The following is a 24939-nucleotide window of genomic DNA, read 5'->3' as shown; positions in this document are numbered from 1 at the left end:
CAAATCTTGCCTGACAAATCAGTTAAGAGTTCTTTGAGGAAGTAACAAGCAGGGTGGACAAAGGAGAGGCAGTGGATGTCATTTACTTGGATTTTCAGAAGGCGTTTAATAAGGTAACACACGATGCTGCTTAACAAGATCAAATCTAATGGTGTTACAGGTAAAATACTGGCATGGACAGCGGAATGCCTGAGAGGCAGGAGGCAGTGAGTGGGAATAAAAGGGGTCTTTTCTAGTTGGCTGCCGGTGACTAGTGGTGTTCCTCAGGGGTCAGTATTGGGCTACTTTTCACATTGTTTGTCAATGATTTGGATAACGGAATTGACGGTTTTGTGGCAAAGTTTGCAGATGATACGAAGATAGGTGGAAGGGTAGGTAGTACTGAGGAAGTGATGCAATTGCAGCAGGAGAATGGGCAAAGAAGTGGCAAATGGAATACAGTGTTGGGAAATGTATGATAATTCATTTTGGTAAAAGGAACAATAGTGCAGACTATTATCTAAATGGGGAGAAGGTTCAAAAATCAAAGGTGTCAAGGGACTTAGAAGTCCTCATGCAAGACTCCCAGAAGGTTAATTTACAGGTTGAGTTCGTGGTAAAGGAGGCAAATACATTGTTGGCACTTGAATAAAACATAAAATATAATGCAGAGCCTTCATAAGACACTAGTCAGGCCACACTGAAGTATTATCAACAGTCTTGTCATTGGAGTGTGTCCAGGAGGTTCACGAGAATGATTCTGGGAATGAAAGGGTTAACATGAGGAGCATTTGGCACCTTTGAGCATGGACTCATTGGAATTTTGAAGAATGCAGGGGGTTGCACGGAAATCTCACTGAAACCTACTTAATGCTGAAAAGACTAGATAGAGGATAGATGAGATGCGGGTTGAGAGGACGTTTCTTCTGCTGGGGGTATCCAGACTAGAGGGTACAGCCTCAAAACTGAGGGGGGACCTTTTAGAACAGAGGTGAGGAGGATTTTTTTTTTTTTTTTAAAAGCCAGAGCATAGTGGAATGAATGTTCTGCCACAAATTGCAGTGGAGGCCAAGTCCGTGGGTATAGTTAAAGCAGAAGTTGATAGTCTCCTGATTGGTCAGGGCATCAAAGAATATGGCGACGGCAGATATATGGGGATGAGTGGAATCCAGGATCAGCCGTGATGGAATGGTTTAAAAGACTCCATGGGGTGAATAGCCTAATGCTGCTCCTGTCTTATGATCTACTTTCCCAGCTCTGGATTTCATCCCTCACCCAGTTCCACCCATCACCTACCTTGTATTACTTCCTCCCCTAGCGCAATGTCCTGCTCGGCATCTCATCCTTTTTGTCCCATCCTGATGAAAGGTGTTGGCTGAAATGTCGACTGTTTACTCTTTCCCATAGGTGCTGCCTGACCTGCTGAATCCCTCCAGCACTTTGGGTGCATTGCATAGATTTACTTAGGATGGCTTGCACTTAAAACATATCAAATAAATTTAGAACTTAGAAAAAACCTCAGCAACACCAACCTGATCCAATTTGCGCTTAAGAGTTGCAACCTCCTTCTGATTTGAGAACGTGATATCCAATCCAGGTGATATAGCATAAACAAACTCAATATTGTGCTCTTTTGCTGAAGTGATTAACTGCATCAATTGTTCTGGAACAGAAAAAAACATTTGGGATGGATACAGCAAAAAATATATCACCCAAGGAGCAAGGAACAGCCAATTCTCAAGACTGACCCGCTGGCTAGATTAGCCTACTGTAGTACAAAGTAACATTGACAAGACAAATGAGTAGAGCCAGCTACATCTTCCCAGGATAGAAGACCATACAATTCATACAATTATAGCAGCTCTCCCCAAAGGAAACAGCCACAACTGTAACATTTACAGCTAGATTGTTTTGATGGATTCCCAACTACATGTATTTAACAATATTACTAAAACCAATAGGAGGGCATTACCTAGGCATCTGCAAATGAATACTTAAACTAGTCAATCTGTTGGAGTCACTGAGTTTTCACCCATCGAGGACAGCAATGCTGTTTCAATTGATGGCCATAGGCTCAGACACTGACAACCAAAGCAGGCAAGGCCAAGCTGAGTTTTATCCCCAACCTAGTACAGAACTAATCCTCAGTATAACAAAAGAACAGATTTTAACGGCCAAATTTACCTTCTGCTGCCCAAAAAGATGAATAACAGTTTTAAACATCAATCCATTTGCTTTCTAGAAACTTACTTTGTCACAACCACAACCTACAGTAACAAACAGAACAGAAAGGAGTAATGAACTCTGATCAAAATCCACACTGCAATTCAACATTTCTCTAAAATAGATTGCTGGAAACAGTGAGGTCAAGCAACATTTGTGAAAAGGGAAATCAAGTTTGCAAACAGTGACCTTCAAAACTTGGGGGGAAAACAGTTTCCTAGCTGTGATTAAAGGTCAATAACTAGAGAAAACATATCACCCAAGCTATTACTGCAGGATCAATATTATTCACCATACATTTTCATCTATTAGAAATTTGCTGTTGTGTTGGTACCACATGCAACTAAAACTAACATTCAAAAATTATCTTTAAAAATTGTAAAAATAAAGCTGGATGTGCGAATATGGAATAAAATGTGGATAACAGCATGTATTTACGATGTAAACAGCATTACAAGAAGGTTTAAACGTTTACAGTGCAGTATGAGAGAATAGATAGAGGAGATGGACTAAGTAGAATTTTTTCCAATGGATACCGTATGATCAAATGAGCACTTGAGAACTTTAAAAGCTACTTGCAAGACTGCCCGTCTAAATTATCAACCGCAAATGACAAAATTGAAGACAGAGGTACACAAACTTTAGGACACAAAGGGAATCAAAGAATATGGAAAGTGAGTGGGAATAGCAGAGCAAGACGACAGACATAACAATGACAGCAAATGCACAAGCCACAACACAGCCTCCTGCTTCTCATGACCGTGAACTACTGATAAGAGGAAACTCATATGCAGGATAAACTGTACAACAAACTGAAAGGAGAAATGGAACTGAAACTCACCTGCTTCTTCAACAGAGTACATCTCCCGCCAGAACATTCTGTGCTTATAGTCATCCTTTGGTGCATATAGATACGTGTTCAATCCCCACTTGCGCATTCTGTTGAATAATGTAACAATAAAGATGCAAATCAAGTCTCCTCATTGCATATCTGAAATGCTGAAGATTCAGCTTAAAACCAGAACACCAGCTCAGATAACTGGATTTAGAAGAGAAAAGAGCTAATCAGCCTCTGAGGAGGCAGCTTAGAGCAGACCACATACAACTAACTATTAAACATGCAACACTGCAAGCCAAAAAAAAAAAATGGGTTGAGATTAAAATTCTCTCAGGAAAGTTATCACTGCGAATGATTATTTAGGTAGGTTAAAGACAAACGCTTCAGAATTAGCTTGATTTACAGACAGGTGTAGGTTACTTCTCGATATGATTAATGAATTAAATGGATGTTTTATTTAAAAAGTGGCAATTCCTTTGTTGGGGGACTTAGCTGAAGTTCAGGTTTTGTTTATAAACAGTCATGAGACTGCAGAATTAAAAAGTCAGGTTAACTTCAAAGAACAACTTAAGATAGATAATGAAGCTTACCTTCTGAACAGCTCCTTTCTCTGTTCCATGCTCCATGGGCGCCCATAAAAACCTAGGAAATCAGGAAAACCCAATTCAAATACTTCATATGGATCAGATTTCACATAGCTGCCTGAAAAATTTGATGGCATTTGAATAGTTTTATATTTTATTAAACAGAATATAAAAGCAGAACTACAACTCTATACTAGACTCAATCCTGACTACGGACCTGTGCAAAGACAACATCTATTGCTGGCCACCATGGAATTGCAAGAGGACTGTGAGGCCATTTGCAACAGTAAAGAGAAGCTTGTAAAGTACATGGATGGGAGGTTTACAGAGGTCTGTAACCCAGATCAGGCCTGTAGGATCAGACAGAATTATTCAGCTGGAGGGACCAAATGGCTTGTTTCTGTGCTGTAGTGCTCTATTTTTAGGGGCTAGAAGTCAGCTAGACTGGCAACATGGGGACAAGTAGCACGTCAAGCAGATGGCCTTTCATTTGTTATTACTCAACCCTTTTTTAATTTCCAGATTACCGATTGCCACAGTGAGATTTAAATTCAGTGTTGTCACCCAAGATCACTGGATTATCAGCACATTCACAAATGCTACACTGATATTTCAGAACAAAGTTAACTTGATGTTACTCAAAGAAAATTGATTGATATTTTTATTCATTGCAATGCAGCATGGAACAGACCCTTCCAGTGGCACCAGCCTGTGACACCCAATTTAATCCTCGATTTATCACGGGACAATAAATTACCCATAGTGCCCGGAAACTCCAAGTGTTGCAAACTAATCCCTCGAACATGAAGTCTAAAAGGAGGCGGATCAAATGACCTGCAGCTAACATGACTTCACTGTGGAAGCAGTTTGATGAAGATGTTAACCAAATTCTGGAGGCAACGACGAAGGGAGGGGTTGATAGGAAGCTGCAAGCCATGACAACAATTATTGTTCCCAGTGGAGGTTGGTTGTAGGGGATTCATAGCCTGTTCTTTAGTTAGAGCCTTCAGCATTTTGGGCATCGAGGAAGAGGAGAGCCATCCGCAGTACCACGGATGCGGCAGAGAGGGCCTCAAGATGGCTGTGGCTCAAAAGAGGGGAGCCATGGAGTCATAAGTAGCTAGTCCAATCAGCCCCAGCTGGGTCACCTGGAGGGTGTATGATGTTGAAAGACCCAAAACACCCGATGATTCCAGGAACATCATTGAAGGCGTGTCCAGAAGCATCAATAGATGTGTGTACACAGCACAATGACCAATTAACCTGCCAACCAGTATATCTTTGGACTGTGGGACGAAACCCACACTGTCAAGGGGACAACGTACAAACTCCTTATAGATAGTGGCAGGAAATGAACCGTTACTGTAAAGCATTGTGCTAACCACTACAATACTGTGCTGCCCCATACAAAATAGTGTAGGTACTCAGGATACTGACAGTTGCAAACCAAGCCCAGTCTTGGGACCTAATTTGCACCCTTTCTATGCAGCTCTGAGCCTCCGTTGCAACCAAACATGCTCACTGAGGTCTTTCTAAAGATTGCTTTTGAAGAGTGGATTTATTTTTGGCCTCAAATATTTTGTTCATTGCAGTTAGCCTTAACCAAGGGCCTTAGGATATTGCAAGGTGGTCAAGTCACCAAATTCAAGTCCAGCTCAGGAAATGGACTTATAAGGACCCAAAAGCACAGAAATAATGGTATACATTAGGACAGCGGTCCCCAACCACCGGGCCGCAAAGTATGCGCTACCAGGCCACGAGGAAACGATATCGTTTGGCGTTAGGAGTCAGCTGCACCTTTCCTCATTCCCTGTCATGCCCACTGTTCAACTTGAACGCACGCGAGGTCATTACGCACACGTCATCCATGTCAGCGCGGGAAGATCAACTCCTCGAGTTTGCAAATGATGGTGGGCTGAAAAGTATGCTTGACATAACATCTCTGCCGGCATTCTGGATCAAAATCAAGGCTGAATATCCGGAGATAGCCACGAAAGAACTGAAAACATTGCTCCCATTTCCAACATATCTCTGCAATGAATGCAACGAAAACTAAATTGCGGAATGGACTGGACATAAGGAACCTCCTTCGAGTATCGATGTCTCCCATCACCCCTCGATGGGACCGTCTTGTTGCAGGAAAACGAGGCCAGGGCTCCCACTGGTTCAGTGATATTGGTGTGTTGCAATGATTTTATATGTTCATACAGGGAAAATATGTGCTGTGTGTTTAATATCCAAACATCACTTAAAATGTTATGATGCTATTGACTTATATAACCATATAACAATTACAGCACGGAAATAGGCAATCTCTGCCCTTCTAGTCCGTGCCGAACGCTACTTTCACCTAGTCCCACCGACCTGCACTCAGCCCATAACCCTCCATTCCTTTCCTGTCCATATACCTATCCAATTTTTCTTTAAATGATAATACCGAACCTGCCTCTACCACTTCTACTGGAAGTTCATTCAACACTTACTTCAAGCTCCCCTAATAATTGACTTATCGCTATATTCATGCGAGGAAAATATGCGCTGTGTTTAATTTTAAATTCGCTAGATAAACCCTCTTAGAAACGAAATTGAGTGTATTAGCCACTTATCACCTATATTGCGTTCGTGATTAACATCCCCCCCAACAGAATCGCCAAAAATGATTTGTAGAAAAAATGGGCACGTACACGCATGCGCAATGGTGCCTGCGCAAGGCTTCATGGCCATTGTAGTCTTTCTCGGGGGTAAATCCAACGTATTTGACTGCTACTCTTGTCCGTTGGCAACCCTACCCCCCCCCCAACAGTCGGCCGGTCCGCAAGAATATTGTCAATATGAAACTGGTCCGCAGTGCGAAAAAGGTTCGGGACCCCTGCATTAGGAAAGCAGATTTTATTCTGACACAAAAGAAAAACATGGAGATTTATATTATCTATATGTCACAGCATCTGCTGACTCCTAATTACAGTCTGATGGTAGCGATTTTGCATATGGAAAATAATCAACTTGGTTCAAAAGTTCTTTATAAAATCATTGGACCAGACATAAGGAAATGAAAGACTGGATTGAAAGAAAATGCTGAAATGAAAATTTACAAATTAGTTCACTACATGCAGTAATGGGACTGTTCAAATCACTGCTCAACTGGAGAATAATTTAAACAGCTCTGCTGCTGATACCATCTCAACTTCAAGTAAATCTATTTTCATCCATTACCTCTACCTCCTACACTGGTTCATACAGAGCTGAAACCTTGATCTACCCCATATCTTTGCTTCACTAAGCCTCAGAATCAAGTTTATTATTACAGATATGCCATGAAATTCACTGCTTTGCAGCAGTACAATACATAAAATGCACTATAAATTACAAAAAAATTCATGCAAAAAGACAGCAAAAATACCTCATTCTTCCTTTATCTAATCTCATCAAATTTTCTCATGTCTTACTATGTCCAATTCATTAATCAACATTTCACTGACCACATGTACACCGAAAACAGTGGAAGGCAAGGATGTGCTGAGGGCAACGTGCACATCTCAATCTTACAATTGTGCTCATCTACTATATCTAAATGTACATCGCCCCATTTGAGTGTCCATGCATTCAGCTACAACACATCACTCAAAAATGCAGTTTCTAAGAATGCTTAGTGTGCAGGTCTCACACTGCTTTAAACTCAGACTACACTACCCAGTTACACAAACAGCTGTCAGTGGATCCCTTGATGCAGAACAATTGTTGCCCTGACAACCCAAGAACCAATGATCTCACAGCAACACCGCCACATCAACACCAATAATCAGCCCCAATTTATGTTTTGACCTTGACCATAAATAGGAATAGGTTAAAATTAGGCAAAGTTTCCTGCAAATTATACCACGCAAACACTATTATCCTTTATTGCCCCTAGGAAATTAAAAATACATTAAATTGAAGCCTTGAAGTAGTGCTATTGTTTTGCCACAGAGGGAGATATTTCAGAAATCTTAGTCATAAGACATCCATTTAAAACAAGAGGTTCCCAACCAGGTGTCCACTAATCCCTCTTGTCAATAGTAGAGGTCTATGGCATTTAAAAAAATTGGGAACCCCATATTTAAAAGATAATTAGCATCCTTCTACTTTGGCATGGGGTGGAGGAAAAAAGGATACAAAATGCTTGGGGAGAAAAGTGTCCACAGATTTCATATTTTGGAATACTTGCATCTATATAATGAGATACCTTAGGGATGAGACCCAAGTATAAACACAAAACCCTTTTATATTACATTTAATCTGAAGGTAGTTTTATAACTTATTTAATTTTGTGTTTGAGACAGTAAGCACAAACCACACGGTAATCACTGAGTAATGCAAGGTCTGGATATGACACTTGCTGAAAACAAGCTGGCAGCAACAGATCATTTCTCAGAATTGTCTACAGTGTGCAGGGACATGTACATCACCTGGGAACCTTCCCAGCACCTTGTGGAATTTTTCCATTAGAGGTGTCAGCTCAGCACCCAAAAAATTTCAAATCTCGGATAAGGGGAACTCAATCTATATTAGAAATATTTTTGTATTTAGATACTTGTATGCTTCATTGACAGCCATACGTTGAGCAGTTGGCTTATTAGCAAACTCAGAATCAAGTGCAATACATAGCAAATTAGCTTTTTCTAATGTGTATTCACTCATATCAAACCAAACCTAATTCCTCGTACTACACAATACCATATTGCATTCACAAAATACCCTGCAGATGCTGGGGTCAAAGCAACACTCACAAAATGCTGGAGGAACTCAGCAGGTCGGGCAGCATCCGTGGAAACGAACAATCAACGTTTTGGGCCGGAACCCTTCGTCCTCCAGCGCTTTGAGAGTGTTACCATATTGCACTGTTACAAGTTTACATAGTAGTTGATGGTCAAAATGCAAAAAATATCAGCCATGGTCAATGTGCTCTGTAATGAACTTCTTTCCTACATTTAGACCGCCTGTGGCAGTTGTTTCCTGTCCAAACTCACATTTCTGGTGAGTCTAAATAAAACTAAACTGTGACCCTGAAACCAATGACGTGAGGAAAGTTCAAAGACTATCCTGATTCATTTCATTAAGTGCAACATTTGCCAAACCAAGAGGGTTCCCTAATTAACTGCAGTTTGCCACTTTTTTTAAAAAAAAGATTTGTTTTTGCCTTTTCTGATATACATCTTGTTTCTGAAGGTTTAATACAAACCTTACCTTAATGAATGGGTAACAAAGCAATGCTAGTCATCTGTATTTCAATTAACCATAACACGAAACACCCGAGTACTTTCAAGAATCACTCAGATGCTCCCACACATACAGCAACACAGGAAAGGTCCAAGTTATCAAATACAAGGAACAATGAGGAAACCAAGAAAAGTGAATGGACAATTTATTCACATTGTTTTCCCAAACCATCTGCAACAAAGCAAAACTGAGAATGAGTGAAGATTGGAAAACACATTCCAGAAAGGTTAGGTCTGAAGAAAACAGTCCAGCCAGATAACCCAAGCAGTTGATTTGGAATATACACGGGATAGACTGGAGACAAAAATGTTGTGCATGTGAGTGCCTAAGTTTATTAGAGAACAGCTGTCACAATAATCCCAAAGGGAACTGATTGTCTAGGAGAACATCATGTTGAATAATCAGGCCATTCCACCTCCAAAATTGTGCCCTAAAGCAATTGTACTCCCATGCACAAGGACACATCAAGTATCCTGCATTCTCTCCTACTTAATAGCAATAAGACAACGAATAAAAAGCCCAGATCACCTCCATGCAATTGTGCAGAGGTTTAGGAGCCAGGAATAGCACTAATAATTTTAAAATGGTGCATTCACCCAATAATGACCTAAATCACTGCTGTCCAACACTCCCACCAATTAGGCAACACTGCCAAAACATTAGCTTGCAAATGCAGTTTGTGCATTTTTCTTTCTAAACTGAAAGGCATCAGTTGCATGGACAACCACAAAGAACTGTCTACAGCTGTTTTTAATCCTGCAATATCAATGACCAGGTTTAGTGAGTAACACTTGAATGAAATTGACTGGACTAATTTGACAAATTAAAGTATGCAGATAACACATTCATTCTCCCACCCCCACTTCCTTTTGTACAACCACGGAGAATATAATTCACAAGTAGGCCTGCAAGGAAGACAAAAGGATAAATCTTGATTCTTAAAGTGAAAAAGGAACGTGGCAGTGAACCAACAGCAGGCTGCCAGCTGTTGCAGGATAGACTGTAATAGTTTAGGCAGATTCCATTGGCATTGGTAATACTGTGTCAGCAAGTTCAATTCACTAACTCCAGGAGGAGAAAGACAGCATTATTTCTATCACTTTGCAAATAATCAAAACCACAACATAAACAATGCTCAATTTTACACAAAGGCTTTAAAATAACAGAGTCAAATGGATATATTAAGAGACCTGGTGAAAGCAGCTTGGTGCAGTGGGTGTTTCAGCACAAGGATTAGCTCATAGCAGGCAAAATGGCCAGATGGAGAATCATTCTGTTGCAGCCTGTTAACATCCAAATTACCACTGTTCCCCAACAGAATAAAATTTAATGAAATTTAACAGACCTTTCACAGTTAAGAACTCATTGTACAGTTAGCAGTCAGTGAGATTACATCTTGAGTGCATTCTCATTTAAAGCAGCACAGTAGCACAAAAGTCAGAAACGAAGTATTCAACATTTCAGTTTAATATTTCAACTCACTGAATACAAATAGGACTAGCTCAATTCCACCACTTGATCCATATGCGTTTGTTGGGGTAAAAGGCCTGTTTCTGTGCTGTATATCGCTGAATATAATGATTACCACAATCACCATTCATAAACTGATTGGGAGGTCCGATAAAGGATTTGGCCTTAACAACTTTGGACAGCGCTCTGGTCATTTCAATTAACTCAGGTCCTAATACACTGCAAATCCGATAGCACCATCTCGATATATTAAACTCACTCATTTAATACCTACCACCATTCTCTATGTTGTAGGTCACTCATCACATTTTCACCAAATTAGCCAGCAAATCCAATTTGACTAACTTCACCTTATGGAGACATCGGAGTTGTTTTAACCCACAGTTAACTATTCTTCAATACATTCATGATCAGTAGTAGGTGGCTTTGGGCAACAAGGGTACACCATTGAAGATAATAAAATAAATCTCTAATTACAAACAAGATAGATTCTGCAGATGCTGGAAAAACTCAGCAAGTCTGACAACATTTATGGAGCAAATAGACAACACTATGGTTCAAGGGAGAAAAAATGATTTAGGATGAAAGGTCCAGAGCAAAGGACTGAACTGGGCAAAGATCAGAGTAACAAAACGAGTAAACCTGTGGCCAAAAATCACAATTAACAGTATCAGGCTACATGCCAAACAGAGAATTACAAATGATCATTTTTGTGTGAAGTAGCTGTATAACACATCAAAAGCTCAAAAGTAGCCTTGCAGACCTGAAAGGATATGAAGTGAGCAGACAACAATCCCACATTTAATAACAGCAGACAAAGCAGTGAACAGATAGAGGATTTAAAAAAATTACTTTACATTATAATCACCTTTTAAGTTGGTTTGCAATTTGAGGCAAAAGTCAATGAAACAGAATAACCATGATTAGTCCTCCAGCTAACTAAAAACTCAGCAATCTTACAAGCCTATTTCAACTCACGATCTAGCCTTGGACACAGTGAGAATATTATGCAACCAATCTTTGAAACAATAAAAGGATAATATGTTGAAATCTTATAACGTACTCCCATATTTTTGATAAATATACATTAATAAGGAGATACCCAGATCTTACTAAAATTAGGTCAGCTCAAGCGAGTTTGAGTGTTTTAAAGCAATTTCACAGCAGACATTTTGTGTCGTCTATTTTCATCATTACTGGAGCACAACTTCATGTCGTCACAACAAGAGAACTTGAAACAAAATGTCTGCCTGTGAACCAAGAGAACACCCTGAAAAAGAGGAAATCCAATCTGTGCATAATGCCTTATAATTACTCGTGTCTCAATTCAGGTTCTATAATTAGCTGAATTCTCAAAGTCAGTAAAGGCACTCCCCCCCCCCCAACATCTGAGTTTAAAACCTAAAATATTAACATTTTTAAAACACCAACTAGCACATGACTTATGAACCAAACATTTGCTCAATGGTGGTATTATGGAAGAAAATAATGCACGTGCTCTGGAAGCTGTCAGCCTAATTGTGACCTTTATTCCTCAGCTATGTAAATAGCAAGCTATGAAGAGTCAAGTTGGCGTGGACTTAACATTAAACTGATTGCCATTGTGAAGGACTGCACCTATTGCCCTCCACGGAACGAACATACATTGTTCGGCCATTATTTGGGAGAGTTACACAATACGGGCTCATATACACAATTCCTTAGCATGAAAAGCAACCTTTCAAAACAAGACCCACTCAACATTTTAATGATCAAATTATCAGCGCTGGCGTTCACCTCCGGATTTACATAAAATAATGAATCAACTGTAAATCCACTTAACTCTGAAGTTGACAGTGAAGTTGATGCTGACCCCCCCCCCACCAGCTCCCCATAACCCCCACCGTTCTCCAGATTGGAGAACTCTAAATGTGACCTACAACGCTAAAAAAAAATTCCTCACCTCCATATTAAAAAGACACAGCGAGAGTTAAATGTTCCAATTGGATCCATGCCTCCAGAGAGACAGCAGCTCACAGACTCTGAAAGACAAGCCGGACGACCCAGTAACTAGTACCACCCTGCCCGCCGAGGTGCCCCCTCCCCCGTGCTGCGAAATGCCCTGGTCTTCACAGGACTGGGACGGGGAGAAAGAGCCGTGGAAGATTGTGACATCACAGTCATACCGCCCCTCCCCCAACAGCGGCAGGAAGGGGCCAGACAAAAAAAAGCTGCAGCTTCGACACCAAGAAATGAACCGCGACGCATCTACAAGGTGCATCACTTACTCAAGGCAATGACGTGGTTATAATCCACAAAGAACAGCTGCATGGCAATTTAACCATTTACCTTCCACGACACCGCAGAGGAACTTCCTCTTGCCTCCGGGAGGCTCCGGCCGCTGGGGCGGAGGACGATTATCGAGTGTGCCGTTGCCGATGGTCGGGTCGGGAGCGGCACCGGGCTCGGCGGAGGCGGCGGCCGGCGTGTCGCCGGGTGGCGGGATGGGGAGACTGGGCTCAGCAGGGGCGGGGGTAGGACTGAGCTGGGCGGGCGGTGAACAGTCACCTCCGGCGCCGCCGTTCTCCTGCGGCCCGCTGGGTACTTTGTCCGTCTGTACCATGGTGACCGGAGGACCGGACACCACCGCGACGCTCGTCGCCCGAACCTTAAGTACAACAGCCGAATCCCAAAAGTCTGCCGTTCGTCAACCCTCCTTATTTACAGAGCAGGAAATTATTTTTTAAATAAAAGGCGTCTTTTATTTTCTCCTCAGGACAAGCAAGCGATCACTAGCTTCCGTCCCTTGTTGTCTACAGAAGCACTCTGGGATAGCTGGCCCGCCCCTCCGCATGCGCACTGACAACTACCACCCATCACCCGCTTCCCCTCCACCCGGAGCGCATGCGCAGCCGCATCTTCGTCACGGGCTCCCATCCCATCCGCATGCAAGCGTCCGCATTTCGCCCCGCCTCCTCAGCACTCCGCATGCGCGTTATCGACGGCGACTCTTCCTTCTGCAGGCGCAGCGCGGACGCGAAGCTACCCCTTCAGCAGTGCGCATGCGTAGAACCGAAGCCCGTCCCTTCCTAGGGCAGTCCGCATGCGCAGTGGCATCCTTTGCCCCCTATGGCACGAACCCCAAATATATTTTCACTTTAAATTCATTTTCGAAAATTTATTGTCCATATTATCCCAGATTCATTATCTATTTGTTCTGTATGCACAAAATCCGCGATTTTTTTTGCTGATAAGATATAGGAGGGAAAACCTGTGCGCATGCGCCTCGTTTCAGGTATATGGTCTGCAGAGCCCTTTTTTTATTGACCTATTTAACGATAATATTGCTATTTTCATTTCTGTCATTGACGACTCTAATTACTGTCGTTTTAGGCATCTAAATGTTAAAGGGAGGCTGCTGGGAGTTGGACGTGACGCAAACTGCGCATGCGTCGAAACCGCCCGAAACCAGTGTCAACCGGTTTGTCTAAACTCCCATTTTTATGTGCGAAAAATAGCATCTTCTTTAAGGTCGCTTCTTCAGATTAGCAACGGATGATTTACTTTTATTCTCTAAACGATTACGCTTTTGCGGCGATGTACTGTAATTCCCAGATTGTAATTCTGCTGTCTTCCTTTTTATAAAGCTTTCCCTCAGCACGCATGCGTGGCAATTGTTTTTAAAAGGCGGTGGCATTTAGCTTCGCATGCGCCTTGGGTGACAACGGCAGGCGACTGCGCATGCGTGTGACTGGGCTTTAAATCTGGGCATGCGTCGTGGTCAATCTACCCACCCCCCCTCTCACCTCAACATCTAGTGACCTAATTTTATAAAGCGGAGGGAGGAAGGGGGAAGAAATCGCTTAGTTATTATTTAACTTGCTCTTTCAGCAATTTCTATAGCAACCGACCTCGTGATTTTACTGCTCCAATCATTAACTTGCTGTGTTTATCAAAAAGTTGTGGTGGGGGGGGAGTAGCCTCCATTTAAAGGGGCAATGTAAATGGGTTTATTATTGCTGGATGGACTGAGATAACAGTGAAAAACTTGCGTACAGATCAATTCATTGCAACAGTGTATTAAGGTAGTACGACGGAAAAGAATTCCAGAGTATAGAATAAAGTATTACAGGGAAAAAAAATGCAGTGCAGATAGACAATGCCCTGGGGTGAGAGCAAAGATTGTACGAACTCTTTTCAGGGAGAAGTCCTAACTTGTTATCTTTGCAACAGATGTGATGATGCAGCTGTTTGTTTTAAAAAGAAACGTAGGCGAGAGCTTTCCATTTCAAAAAAAATCTCAAAAACAGATTATGTGTAGTGTCATTTAGTTCTATGCAGATACATCTTGAGTGATTTACTTTCAAGGATAAATTTTTGTCTAGTTACATCATTTGTTACAGGAATGTGAATTATGCACTTCTCTATAGCAGAACCACAACCACCCTCAGCACCCCCCCCCCCACCACCACCACAACCATTCGCAGGTCTAATTCAGTACATGTGGAAGGCCAGGCAGGCTTGGAAATATGAATCCTGGAGGAATAATGGAACACTGCCAGAATGCAAATGCAAAGAAACCAGAAGCCTTTGATCATAAACAGTCACAACAAACCAGTCAGAAGATACTGAAATAACAATATTAGGAACAGATTAGCAACATGGAAATAGGCCCTTCAGCCCATCACGTTCTTGCCAACCATTGCACTGATTATGCCTAGAGTCCATGGCATTCTGTGTGATTTAGAAGAAGTGAATAAAGTCAAACATGTTTGTCTTATGTCAATTTTTTTATGAAATGCATGTTTCAGTTATGAAATCGGACTGGAGAAGTGGTGGTTATTTCCCTCGGGGTGAATAAGGTGAGAGAAGAACTTTTGAAGCGTCCAAGACACTGTGTTAAAATTTTGAGTGAAAGATAAAATAGAAGATATGAAGAATTTTTTTCTTAATCAGAATGTTATGAACTAACGTTCATTGCCTATACAAATAATTTGGTGTATTTAAAAGGGAATTGGATAGGTAGTTATGAGAAAGTAATGTCTACTTACAGTATATGTTCAAAGTACATTTATTATCGAAGTATGTATACCATTTACAACCTTCAGATTCATCTTGCAGGCAGCCACAAAACAAAGAAACGCAATAGAACCCATTAAAATCCCACACTACGAAGACCATCAAGCACCCAATGTGTGAAAATGAACAAACCATGCAAACAATAAACAAATAACATACAGGTCATGAATCATATACGGAAAGGTCCGAGAAAGAGACTGATTCAATTGTTCCAGAACAAAGTTTAAAGTAAATTTATATCAAAGTATGTCACCACATACACCTGAGATTCATTTTCTTGCAGGTACTCACAGTAGAACTGAGAAATACAATAGTATCCATGAAAAATCTACAAAGAAAGACTGACAAACAGTCAATGAGCAAAAGAAGGCAAACTGTGCTAATAATAGATAAATAATGATTGGGTATGTAGCAGGAGATAGCATTAGCTCAATGAGGTGCAATGGACTGTGTGTTAACAATTCCATGAGGAAGAGAAGTCCATATCTCATAAACTTATATAAGAAATCATGAGTATAAAATGTGCTCATGAGTCCAGGAACAGAAACAAAAACCAGCTGAATGTGTTGCTGAAGAGCTGGTGCAGGGGGCAAAGATTCAGCTTCTTTGATCATTGGGATCTCTTCAGAGGTACAGGCAACCTGTACAAGAGGGATGGGTTGCACTTGAACCAGAGGAGGGTCCAATATCCTAGCATGAAAATTTGCTTTTGCCAGCAGGGAGGCTTAAAAGAGTTTTTCAGGGATTTGGAACGGGGGAGGGTAAAGTCCGTGAGAAGATGTGCTGCAACCGAAGCGTGTATGTCTGAGAAACACGAGGAAATCTGCAGACGCTGGAACTTCAAGCAATGCACATCAAAGTTGCTGGTGAACGCAGCAGGCCAGGCAGCATCTGTAGGATGAGGTACAATCGACGTTTCAGGCCGAGACCCTTCGTCAGGACTAACTGAAAGAAGTCATATAACTGATGTAAGTCTGGTATTCAGGATAGCCACGTTTACAGTAAGTGGGCGGATGGAACCACTGTGTTAAACTGCTTCTATTTCAATGCAGGTAGCAGATGAATGGAGGGTGTAGATTGCCTATAAGGACTGGGATATTGTGACCATAACAGAAACAAGGCAAGAGAATGGCAGGACTGGTCATATCAAAAGTCCAGGGGGCACCATGTTCCTCTTAGGTTGAAGGATAGACATACTAAGTTCACGGAACCTTGGCTAATGAGAGATATCTAGGCTGTTTCAAAGGTACATTTAATGTCAGAGAAATATATACAATATACATCCTGAAATGCTTTCTCTTTGCAACCATCCACGAAAACAGAGGAGTGCCCCAAAGAACAAACAACACTTAAATGTTAGAACCTCAAAGTTCCACCCCCCCCCCCCACTGGATAAGCGGCAGCAAGCAACAATCCCCACTCCTCCCACCAGCAATAAAAAAGCATCGATACCCGCCACCAAGTACTCAGGCGTGAGCAAGGCAACAGCAAAGACACAGACTTGCAGTACTCCAAAGGCTACATTGTTCACCCGGCATTGGACATACCACAGGCTCTCTCTCTCTCTAATAAGGGAGAGAGATGTGTATCCGTTTCATAGTGGTCAGTGATTTAACAGTAAAAGGGTGACGAAGGACAGACCACCCCAAACATGCCCTCTTTTCATTGTTACCATGAGGTAGGTACAGGAGCCTGAAGGCACACATTCAGCAAATCAGTGACAGCTTCTTCCCCCCGCCATACAATTTCTAAATGAACATTGAACCCATAATCACTACTTCACTACTTTCTTCTTTCTGTTTTTTAACACTGCTTATTTTAACATGACTGTTTAATAGACCTATATATACTTGTTGCAATTCAGTTTTTTTTCTATGTATTAATCATGTATTTCAATGTATTACTGCCAGAAAGGTAACAATTTTCACCACATATGCCAGTGATATTAAACTGATTCTGACTAGATCATCTTAAGAACCATCAGGGCTGCCTATCCTGTGGAGCCACAGGAGATGGCTGAGGTTTTCTTTTTGGTGTTTACTGAGGAGAATATCATGGATGACAAGGACATGAGGATGCTGTGGTAGGCATGGACCAGTTGGGCTGAAGGGCCTGTTTCCCTGCTGCCTTCCTCCAATTCTATACCAAAAAGCATTATCTGTACAGAATGTGACAAGGGGATGAGATGGTGGATGCTGAGTACAGTTCTCTGATAGGCCTGTCCTTTTTCATCAATGACTCAAAGTTTGTAATTCAGTGCAGGTGACTCTAACTCCATTGGAGTGAAATAATCCAGAAATTACAGAATGAACTGAGCATAATTACATTTAATGTAAGCAAGTCAAACTGCTAGAGGAACCCAGCAGGTCAAGCAGCATCATTTGGGGGAGGGTGTAGGTACAGTGAAAGAATTAGTATCCATTTTGGGTTGAGAGCCGGGTTCAGGAAAGTCCTTACACCCTATACCCCATCACAAAAGATCTACTCAACCCACTGATTCCTCCACAATTGTATTTTACCCCAAATACCAGCATTTATTTATTCAGAAATTCAACGTGGAACTGGCCCACTGAGCCACACTGCCCAGCAAACCACCTATTTAACTCTAGCCTAATCACAGGGACCCAGCTGGTGGCCTAGTGGCATCAGCGCCGGACTCTGGGACGAAAGGTCCCGAGTTTAAATCCAGCCGGCTCCCCTGCATGCTTTCTATCCGTGCCGGGTTACAAGCAGAAGGCAATGGTAAATCACTGCTGTAACTTGCCTCGTATGTGGTTCCCCACTACATCAGAGAGGCGTGGAGGGAAATTGTCCGTTAACCGGAGAAACTCCAGATGCAACATACCTTTCCTAATCACAGAACAATGACAATTTACAGTGACCAATTAACCTATTGGACCCAGAGGATGCTGGATTTGAGCTCTGATTCCCCAAGTGGTGCTAATGGTACTACCATGCACCCACGGTATCAGCATCTGTGATCTTTTGCGTCTCATTTCTCATAATTATGAAATGAAGGTCTGTGAATGGGATTCCTTGACTTTCTCCTCACGACACATTGAGAATGATCTTGCTCTAATAGAAAGCATTGAGTTGTCTCTTGCTTCACATATTATTAAGCAGCAAAATGCATTTCCTGTAGGGACAGCAACAAACCCAGGCACAAGTACCAGGTTCTCCCTGCTCAATCTCCATATAGTTTCCTTGTCCCTGGGGAAGTTATTCAGATTGGATGGCTGCAGTTTTTCCCCTGAAATGTCCTGTTGGTCAGGTTCACACTTACTTTTCCAGAGGATTCTAAATATTTGCAGGAAGTGTGGTGGTTGTGCAGCTGCCAAAGCCTGGAAAGAAACTTTCCTGATCTGTGAGATTCCATGAAGTCCCAGTCACCGACACAAGAAATTCTTCAGATGCAGGAAATCCAGAGCAACACACACAAAATGCTTGAAGCAGGCAGCATCTATGAAGAAGGATAAGCAGTCAACGTTGCAGGCCCGAGGCTCCTTATCAGTCCTGATGCACAGTTTCAACCCAAATCCTCAACAATTCCTCCCCCCCCCCCACAGATTCAGATTTAGATTAATTCACTTATCACATGCACATCAACACATACAGTAAAGTAAGGGGGTGCTGGAGGCAAGTGTCACCACACATTCCAGTGCCAATATAGTGTGCTCATAACGTTCAGCCGAACAATACAGGCAGCAAGCACAACATCAATATAAAGACAGCAGGAAAGCAAGCCTCTTGCCTCTTTCCTCCCTCCCAACCACTAGCACACAGACAGACAGGCTGCCTCCAGAGTCATAGAACACAACAGGACAGAAGCAGGCCACTCAGCCCATCTAGTCCACACTGATCTGCCTAGTCCCATTGACCTGCAACCAGATCATAACCACCCATCCATGTACAACTTTCTTTTAAATGTTGAAATCAAACCCACATCCACCATTTGCGCTGGCAGCTTGTTCCACACTCTCACCACCCTCTGAGTGAAGAAGTGCCCCCCCCCATTGTTCCGCTTAAACATTTCACCTTTCGCCCTTAACCCATGACCACTAGTTCTAGTCTCACCCAACCTCAGTGGAAAAAGCCTGCCTGCATTATCCCCATCAAAATGCCTCATAACGCTGCATACCTCTACCAAATCTGCTCTCATTCTTCTATACTCCAGTGAATAAAGTCTTAACCTATTCAATCTTTCCCAATAACTCAGGTCCTCAATTTCTAGCAGCAGCCTTTTAAATTTTCTCTTCACTCTTTCAAACTTATTGACATCTTTCCTGTAGGCAGGTGACCAAAACTGCACACAATACTCTAAATTAGGTCTCACCAACATCTTATACAACTTCAACATAACATCCCATCTTCTGTACTCAATACATTCATGAATTTATGAAAGCCAATATGCCAAATGCTTTCTTTACAGTCCTATCTACCTGTGATGCCACTATGGACCTGTATTCCCAGATCCCTCTGTACTATCGTACTCCGCGGTGCCAGATGCTCACCATGTCAGTCCTACCCTTGTTTGTCCTCCTAAAGTGCAACACCTCACACTTATCTGCACTAAGTTCCATCTGCCATTTTTTCAGCCCATTTTTCTATCTGGTCCAGATCCCTCTGCAAGCTTTAATAGGTTTTCTCGCTGTCCACAACAGCCCCAATCTTGGTGTCATCTGCAAATTTGCTGATCCAGTTTACCACATTATCATCCAGATTGTTGATATAGATGACAAACAGCAACAGTCCAATACCAAACTCTCAGACTCGCAGATATCGGGCTCGGATTTCGCAGTCACAGACTCATAGATATCAGGCCTCTGACTTGCAGGCGATGCTCAATCCACTGTTCCTCCATCTGATTTTTGTTGCTCCTTCTCAGCCTATCCAGTTGATTGGTTATTGATTGATTAAGAGGTATGGAGAAAAGGTGGGGGAAAAGGGGTTGAAAATAAAATCAGTCGTTTAAATGTAAAGTAATAAAGGTACCATGGTACCACAGCAGTTAGTGTAACAGCTTACAGCTCCAGTGATCGGTATCGGGGTTCAATTCTTGCTGCTTGCTGCCTGTAAGGAGTTTGTAAATTATTCCTATGACAATGTGTGCGTCCTTTGGGTGCTCTGATTTCCTCCCAGATTCCAAAAATGGACCAGGAAGTTGTGGGCATGCTATGTTGGCACAGGAAGCGTGGCAACACTTGTGGGCTGCCCCCAGCACATCCTTGGGCTGTGTTGGTTGTCACAAACAACCCATTTCACTGTTTCAATGAGCATGTGACAAATAAAGATAATCTTTAAATCTTTCATCTTTAAACAATGTTAATGCTTTAGGGCAAATAAAAGTGGTTGATGCTTAGATAAAGATTGGGAAAACAGTGGAGTCTTTGCGTGACGCAGTTTGGACAGCCTGTAGTCAGGATATTTGTGAGAAACCATGAGAGGTGGTTGGATTTTGGAATGGTATGCAGTACTTCTGTTTTAAATAATCACATTTTTTTGGAAACTACCATGATCTCCCTGATATAATGGTCAATGTCTACACTTAATCAACATAGCCAACGAAATATGTTATCTAGTTATTAGCAAATTGTTTTGTGATGCACGTAGATTGGCAGGAATATTTCCTACACTGAATTTGTGTAAACCTTTCCAATGTTTACAGATCCTGAAATTAGGAAATGCTCCCATTCAGGCAACATCTGTGAGGGAGAGAAGGGATTAATATTAATCAATCACTTTTGCCTGCCATGAAACAGGGGCATAGTTAATTTCTTTACAATGAAGAGGCCATGAAGGGTGTCATTGAAATGCAAACACTTGCTCAAAGCCTGGGGCTTTACATTGCTTGTGGAATCTTGGAATTCGACCAGGAGACAGTGCAAATTCCTGAGGATCTAAGTGATAACAAACCACTTGCTTTGGTATGATTAGCAGGGGCACTGCAGTCTCTCTTTGCTCCTAGTTCTCCGGAAGCTCATCGGACTCTGGCTCTTTATGGGTGAGAGCAGCCATTTGCTAGATTTAATATCACAGAACAACCTCCTGCACTCTGAAACTGATACATGTACTGGTGGATAGTCAGAGTTACGTCTACCACTTGTCATACACCAGCAGGCTGGGACTGCCTGTTTTAGAACATTGAGTAAAACTCTCTTTAAGTGCCCCATCATACACTCCCAGTACTAGAGGGCTTGAGCAGGACAGAGTAGGCCAGGACTGTTTTACCTGGTGTGAAGAAAGATGAGGGATGGTCTTGTAGAAGGGCAGCACAGTAGATTAGCAGTTAAGAGGAATTTGTATGTTCTGCCCATGATTACCAGGTGGTATGGTTATAAGACCATAAAATCATAAACATAAGCCATTCAGCCCATTGAGTCTGCTCCACGATTCTATCATAGCTAACTTGTTATCTATATCAACCCCATTATCCTGCCTTCTCCCCTTAACCTTTGTCACCCTGACTAATAAAGAACCTATCAACCTCTGCTTTAAATGTTCCCAATGACTTGGCCTCCACAGCCGTCTGTGGCAATGAATTCCACTGATTCACCACCCTCTGGCTAAAGAAATTCCTCCTCATCTTTTTTCTAAATGGTCGTCCCTCTATTCTGAGGCTGTGCCCTCTGGTCCTAGATTCCCCCACTAACCACATCCACTGTGTTCAATTCCAAAGGCGTGCACTAGGTTAATTGGTCACATGGATGCAATTTGGTTTCACGGGATTCATTAGGCTTGCTACTGTGATGTATCTCTAAACACAACTACATATAAAAGCTCATAAAATCGTAAAGGGCTTAGGTAGATGAGGATAGTCACAGTCTTTCCACAGAGTAGTCAAGTTGAAAGCTAAAAGGCAGACGTTTATGGTGAGAGGGGAGAGATTTAAAGAGGACGCAAGGAGCAAATTATTCAGACAGAGAATGGTTGGTATGTGGAGCAAGCTGCCAGACTCTGGTAGAGGTGGCAACAATTACAATATATATAGAAACATAGAAAATAGGTGCAGGAGTACGCCATTCGGCCCTTCGAGCCTGCACCGCCATTTATTATGATCATGGCTGATCATCCAACTCAGAACCCCACCCCAGCCTTCCCTCCATACCCCCTGATCCCCGTAGCCACAAGGGCCATATCTAACTCCCTCTTAAATATAGCCAATGAACTGGCCTCAACTGTTTCCTGTGGCAGAGAATTCCACAGATTCACCACTCTCTGAGTGAAGAAGTTTTTCCTAATCTCGGTCCTAAAAGGCTTCCCCTTTATCCTCAAACTGTGACCGCTTGTTCTGGACTTCCCCGACATCGGGAACAATCTTCCTGCATCTAGCCTGTCCAATCCCTTTAGGATTTTATACGTTTCAATCAGATCCCCCCTCAATCTTCTAAATTCCAACGAGTACAAGCCCAGTTCATCCAGTCTTTCTTCATATGAAAGTCCTGCCATCCCAGGAATCAATCTGGTGAACCTTCTTTGTACTCCCTCTATGGCAAGGATGTCTTTCCTCAGATTAGGGGACCAAAACTGCACACAATACTCCAGGTGTGGTCTCACCAAGGCTTTGTACAACTGCAGTAGTATCTCCCTGCTCCTGTACTCGAATCCTCTCGCTATAAATGCCAGCATACCATTCGCCTTTTTCACCGCCTGCTGTACCTGCATGCCCACTTTCAATGACTGGTGTATAATGACACCCAGGTCTCGTTGCACCTCCCCTTTTCCTAATCGGCCACCATTCAGATAATAATCTGTTTTCCTATTTTTGCTACCAAAGTGGATAACTTCACATTTATCCACATTAAATTGCATCTGCCATGAATTTGCCCACTCACCCAACCTATCCAAGTCACTCTGCATCCTCTTAGCATCCTCCTCACAGCTAACACTGCCACCCAGCTTCGTGTCATCCACAAACTTGGAGATGCTGCATTTAATTCCCTCATCCAAATCATTAATATATATTGTAAACAACTGGGGTCCCAGCACTGAGCCTTGTGGTACCCCACTAGTCACCGCCTGCCATTCTGAAAAGGTCCCGTTTATTCCCACTCTTTGCTTCCTGTCTGCTAACCAATTCTCCATCCACATCAATACCTTACCCCCAATACCATGTGCTTTAAGTTTGCACACTAATCTCCTGTGTGGGACCTCGTCAAAAGCCTTTTGAAAATCCAAATATACCACATCCACTGGTTTTCCCCTATCCACTCTACTAGTTACATCCTCAAAAAATTCAATGAGATTCGTCAGACATGATTTTCCTTTCACAAATCCATGTTGACTTTGTCCGATGATTTCACCGCTTTCTAAATGTGCTGTTATCACATCTTTGATAACTGACTCCAGCAGTTTCCCCACCACCGACGTTAGGCTAACCGGTCTATAATTCCCCGGTTTCTCTCTCCCTCCTTTTTAAAAAGTGGGGTTACATTAGCCACCCTCCAATCCTCAGGAACTAGTCCAGAATCTAACGAGAAGAGACATTTGGATGGGGTACATGGATAGGGAACATTTAAAGGGCCAAATACAGGGGAAATGGGACGAGCTGAAGTAGGCATCTTGGTTGGCATAGACTTGTTGGGCTTTCTAACTCTGGGACTCAAGGATTGAAGTTCCTGGGCGTCAACGTCTCTGAGGATCTATCCTGTGCCCAACATATCGATGCAGTTACAAAGAAGGCACAACAGTGGCTACATTTCATTAGGAGTTTGTCTTGTCACCAAAGACACTCGCAAATTTCTATAGGTGTACTGTGCAAAGCATTCTAACTGACTGTATCACCATCTGGTCTGGTGGGAACTACCGCACAGGATTGAAATAAGCTGCAGAGATTTGTAAACTTAGTCAGCTCCATCATGGACACTAGTCTCCGTAGTACCCAGGACATCTTCAAAGAGCAAAGCCTCAACAAGGTGGTGTCCATCTTTAAGGATGCCTATCACCCAGGGCATGCCTTATTCTCATTGCTACCATCAAGGAGGACATACAGGAGCCTGAAGACACACACTCAGCAATTCAGGAACTTCTCCTTCCCCTCTGCCATCAAATTCCTAAATGGACATTGAACTCATGAAAACTACCTGGCTAGTTTTTTTTAAAATTTTTGCACTACTTATTTAATTCAACTATTTAATATATATACTTACTGTAATTAACAGTTTTTTCTCTATTATTAATTAGTACATTGTATTGCAGCCACAAAGACAACAAAGAGCACAAAGCTCAAACCACATCATCAAGTTCGCCAATGACACGACCATGGTGGGTCTCATCAGCAAGAAAGATGAGTCAGCATACAGAGAGGAGGTGCAGCGGCTGACAGACTGGTGCAGAGCCAACAACCTGTCTCTGAATGTGAACAAAACAAAAGAGATGGTTGTTGACTTCAAGAGGACACGGAGCAACCACTCTCCGCTGAACATCGACGACTCCTCCGTAGGGATCGTTAAGAGCACCAAATTTCTTGGTGTTCACCTGGCGGAGAATCTTACCTGGTCCCTCAACACCAGCTCCATAGCAAAGAAAGCCCAG

The 24939-nt window shown here is 42.3% G+C and overlaps 1 protein-coding gene across 4 annotated transcripts in view; it reads right to left on the bottom strand.

Moving 5' to 3' along the window:
* Positions 1-13170, bottom strand: part of oga (O-GlcNAcase) — a 50729-nt gene extending 37559 nt beyond the window's left edge. For 2 of the 4 annotated variants that reach the window (XM_072239041.1, XM_072239042.1), the window contains exons 1-4: positions 12679-13169; positions 3631-3682; positions 3044-3141; positions 1512-1642 (exon numbers count right to left, since the gene is read on the bottom strand). In XM_072239041.1, coding sequence (XP_072095142.1) covers positions 1512-1642; positions 3044-3141; positions 3631-3682; positions 12679-12952 — 555 coding nt within the window. In that variant the 5' untranslated portion in view covers positions 12953-13169. Of the gene's footprint in view, positions 1-1511; positions 1643-3043; positions 3142-3630; positions 3683-12292; positions 12483-12678 lie in introns of those variants that run through there. The other 2 variants (XM_072239045.1, XM_072239043.1) reach the window with 2 other exon arrangements.
* Positions 13171-24939: the final 11769 nt, after the last annotated feature.

This window comes from Mobula birostris, chromosome 21 (assembly GCF_030028105.1).
Source record: "Mobula birostris isolate sMobBir1 chromosome 21, sMobBir1.hap1, whole genome shotgun sequence".
NCBI lineage: Eukaryota > Metazoa > Chordata > Chondrichthyes > Myliobatiformes > Myliobatidae > Mobula > Mobula birostris.
The sequence above is the reverse complement of the archived record's forward strand: the minus strand, read 5'-3'. Positions and strand labels throughout refer to the sequence as shown.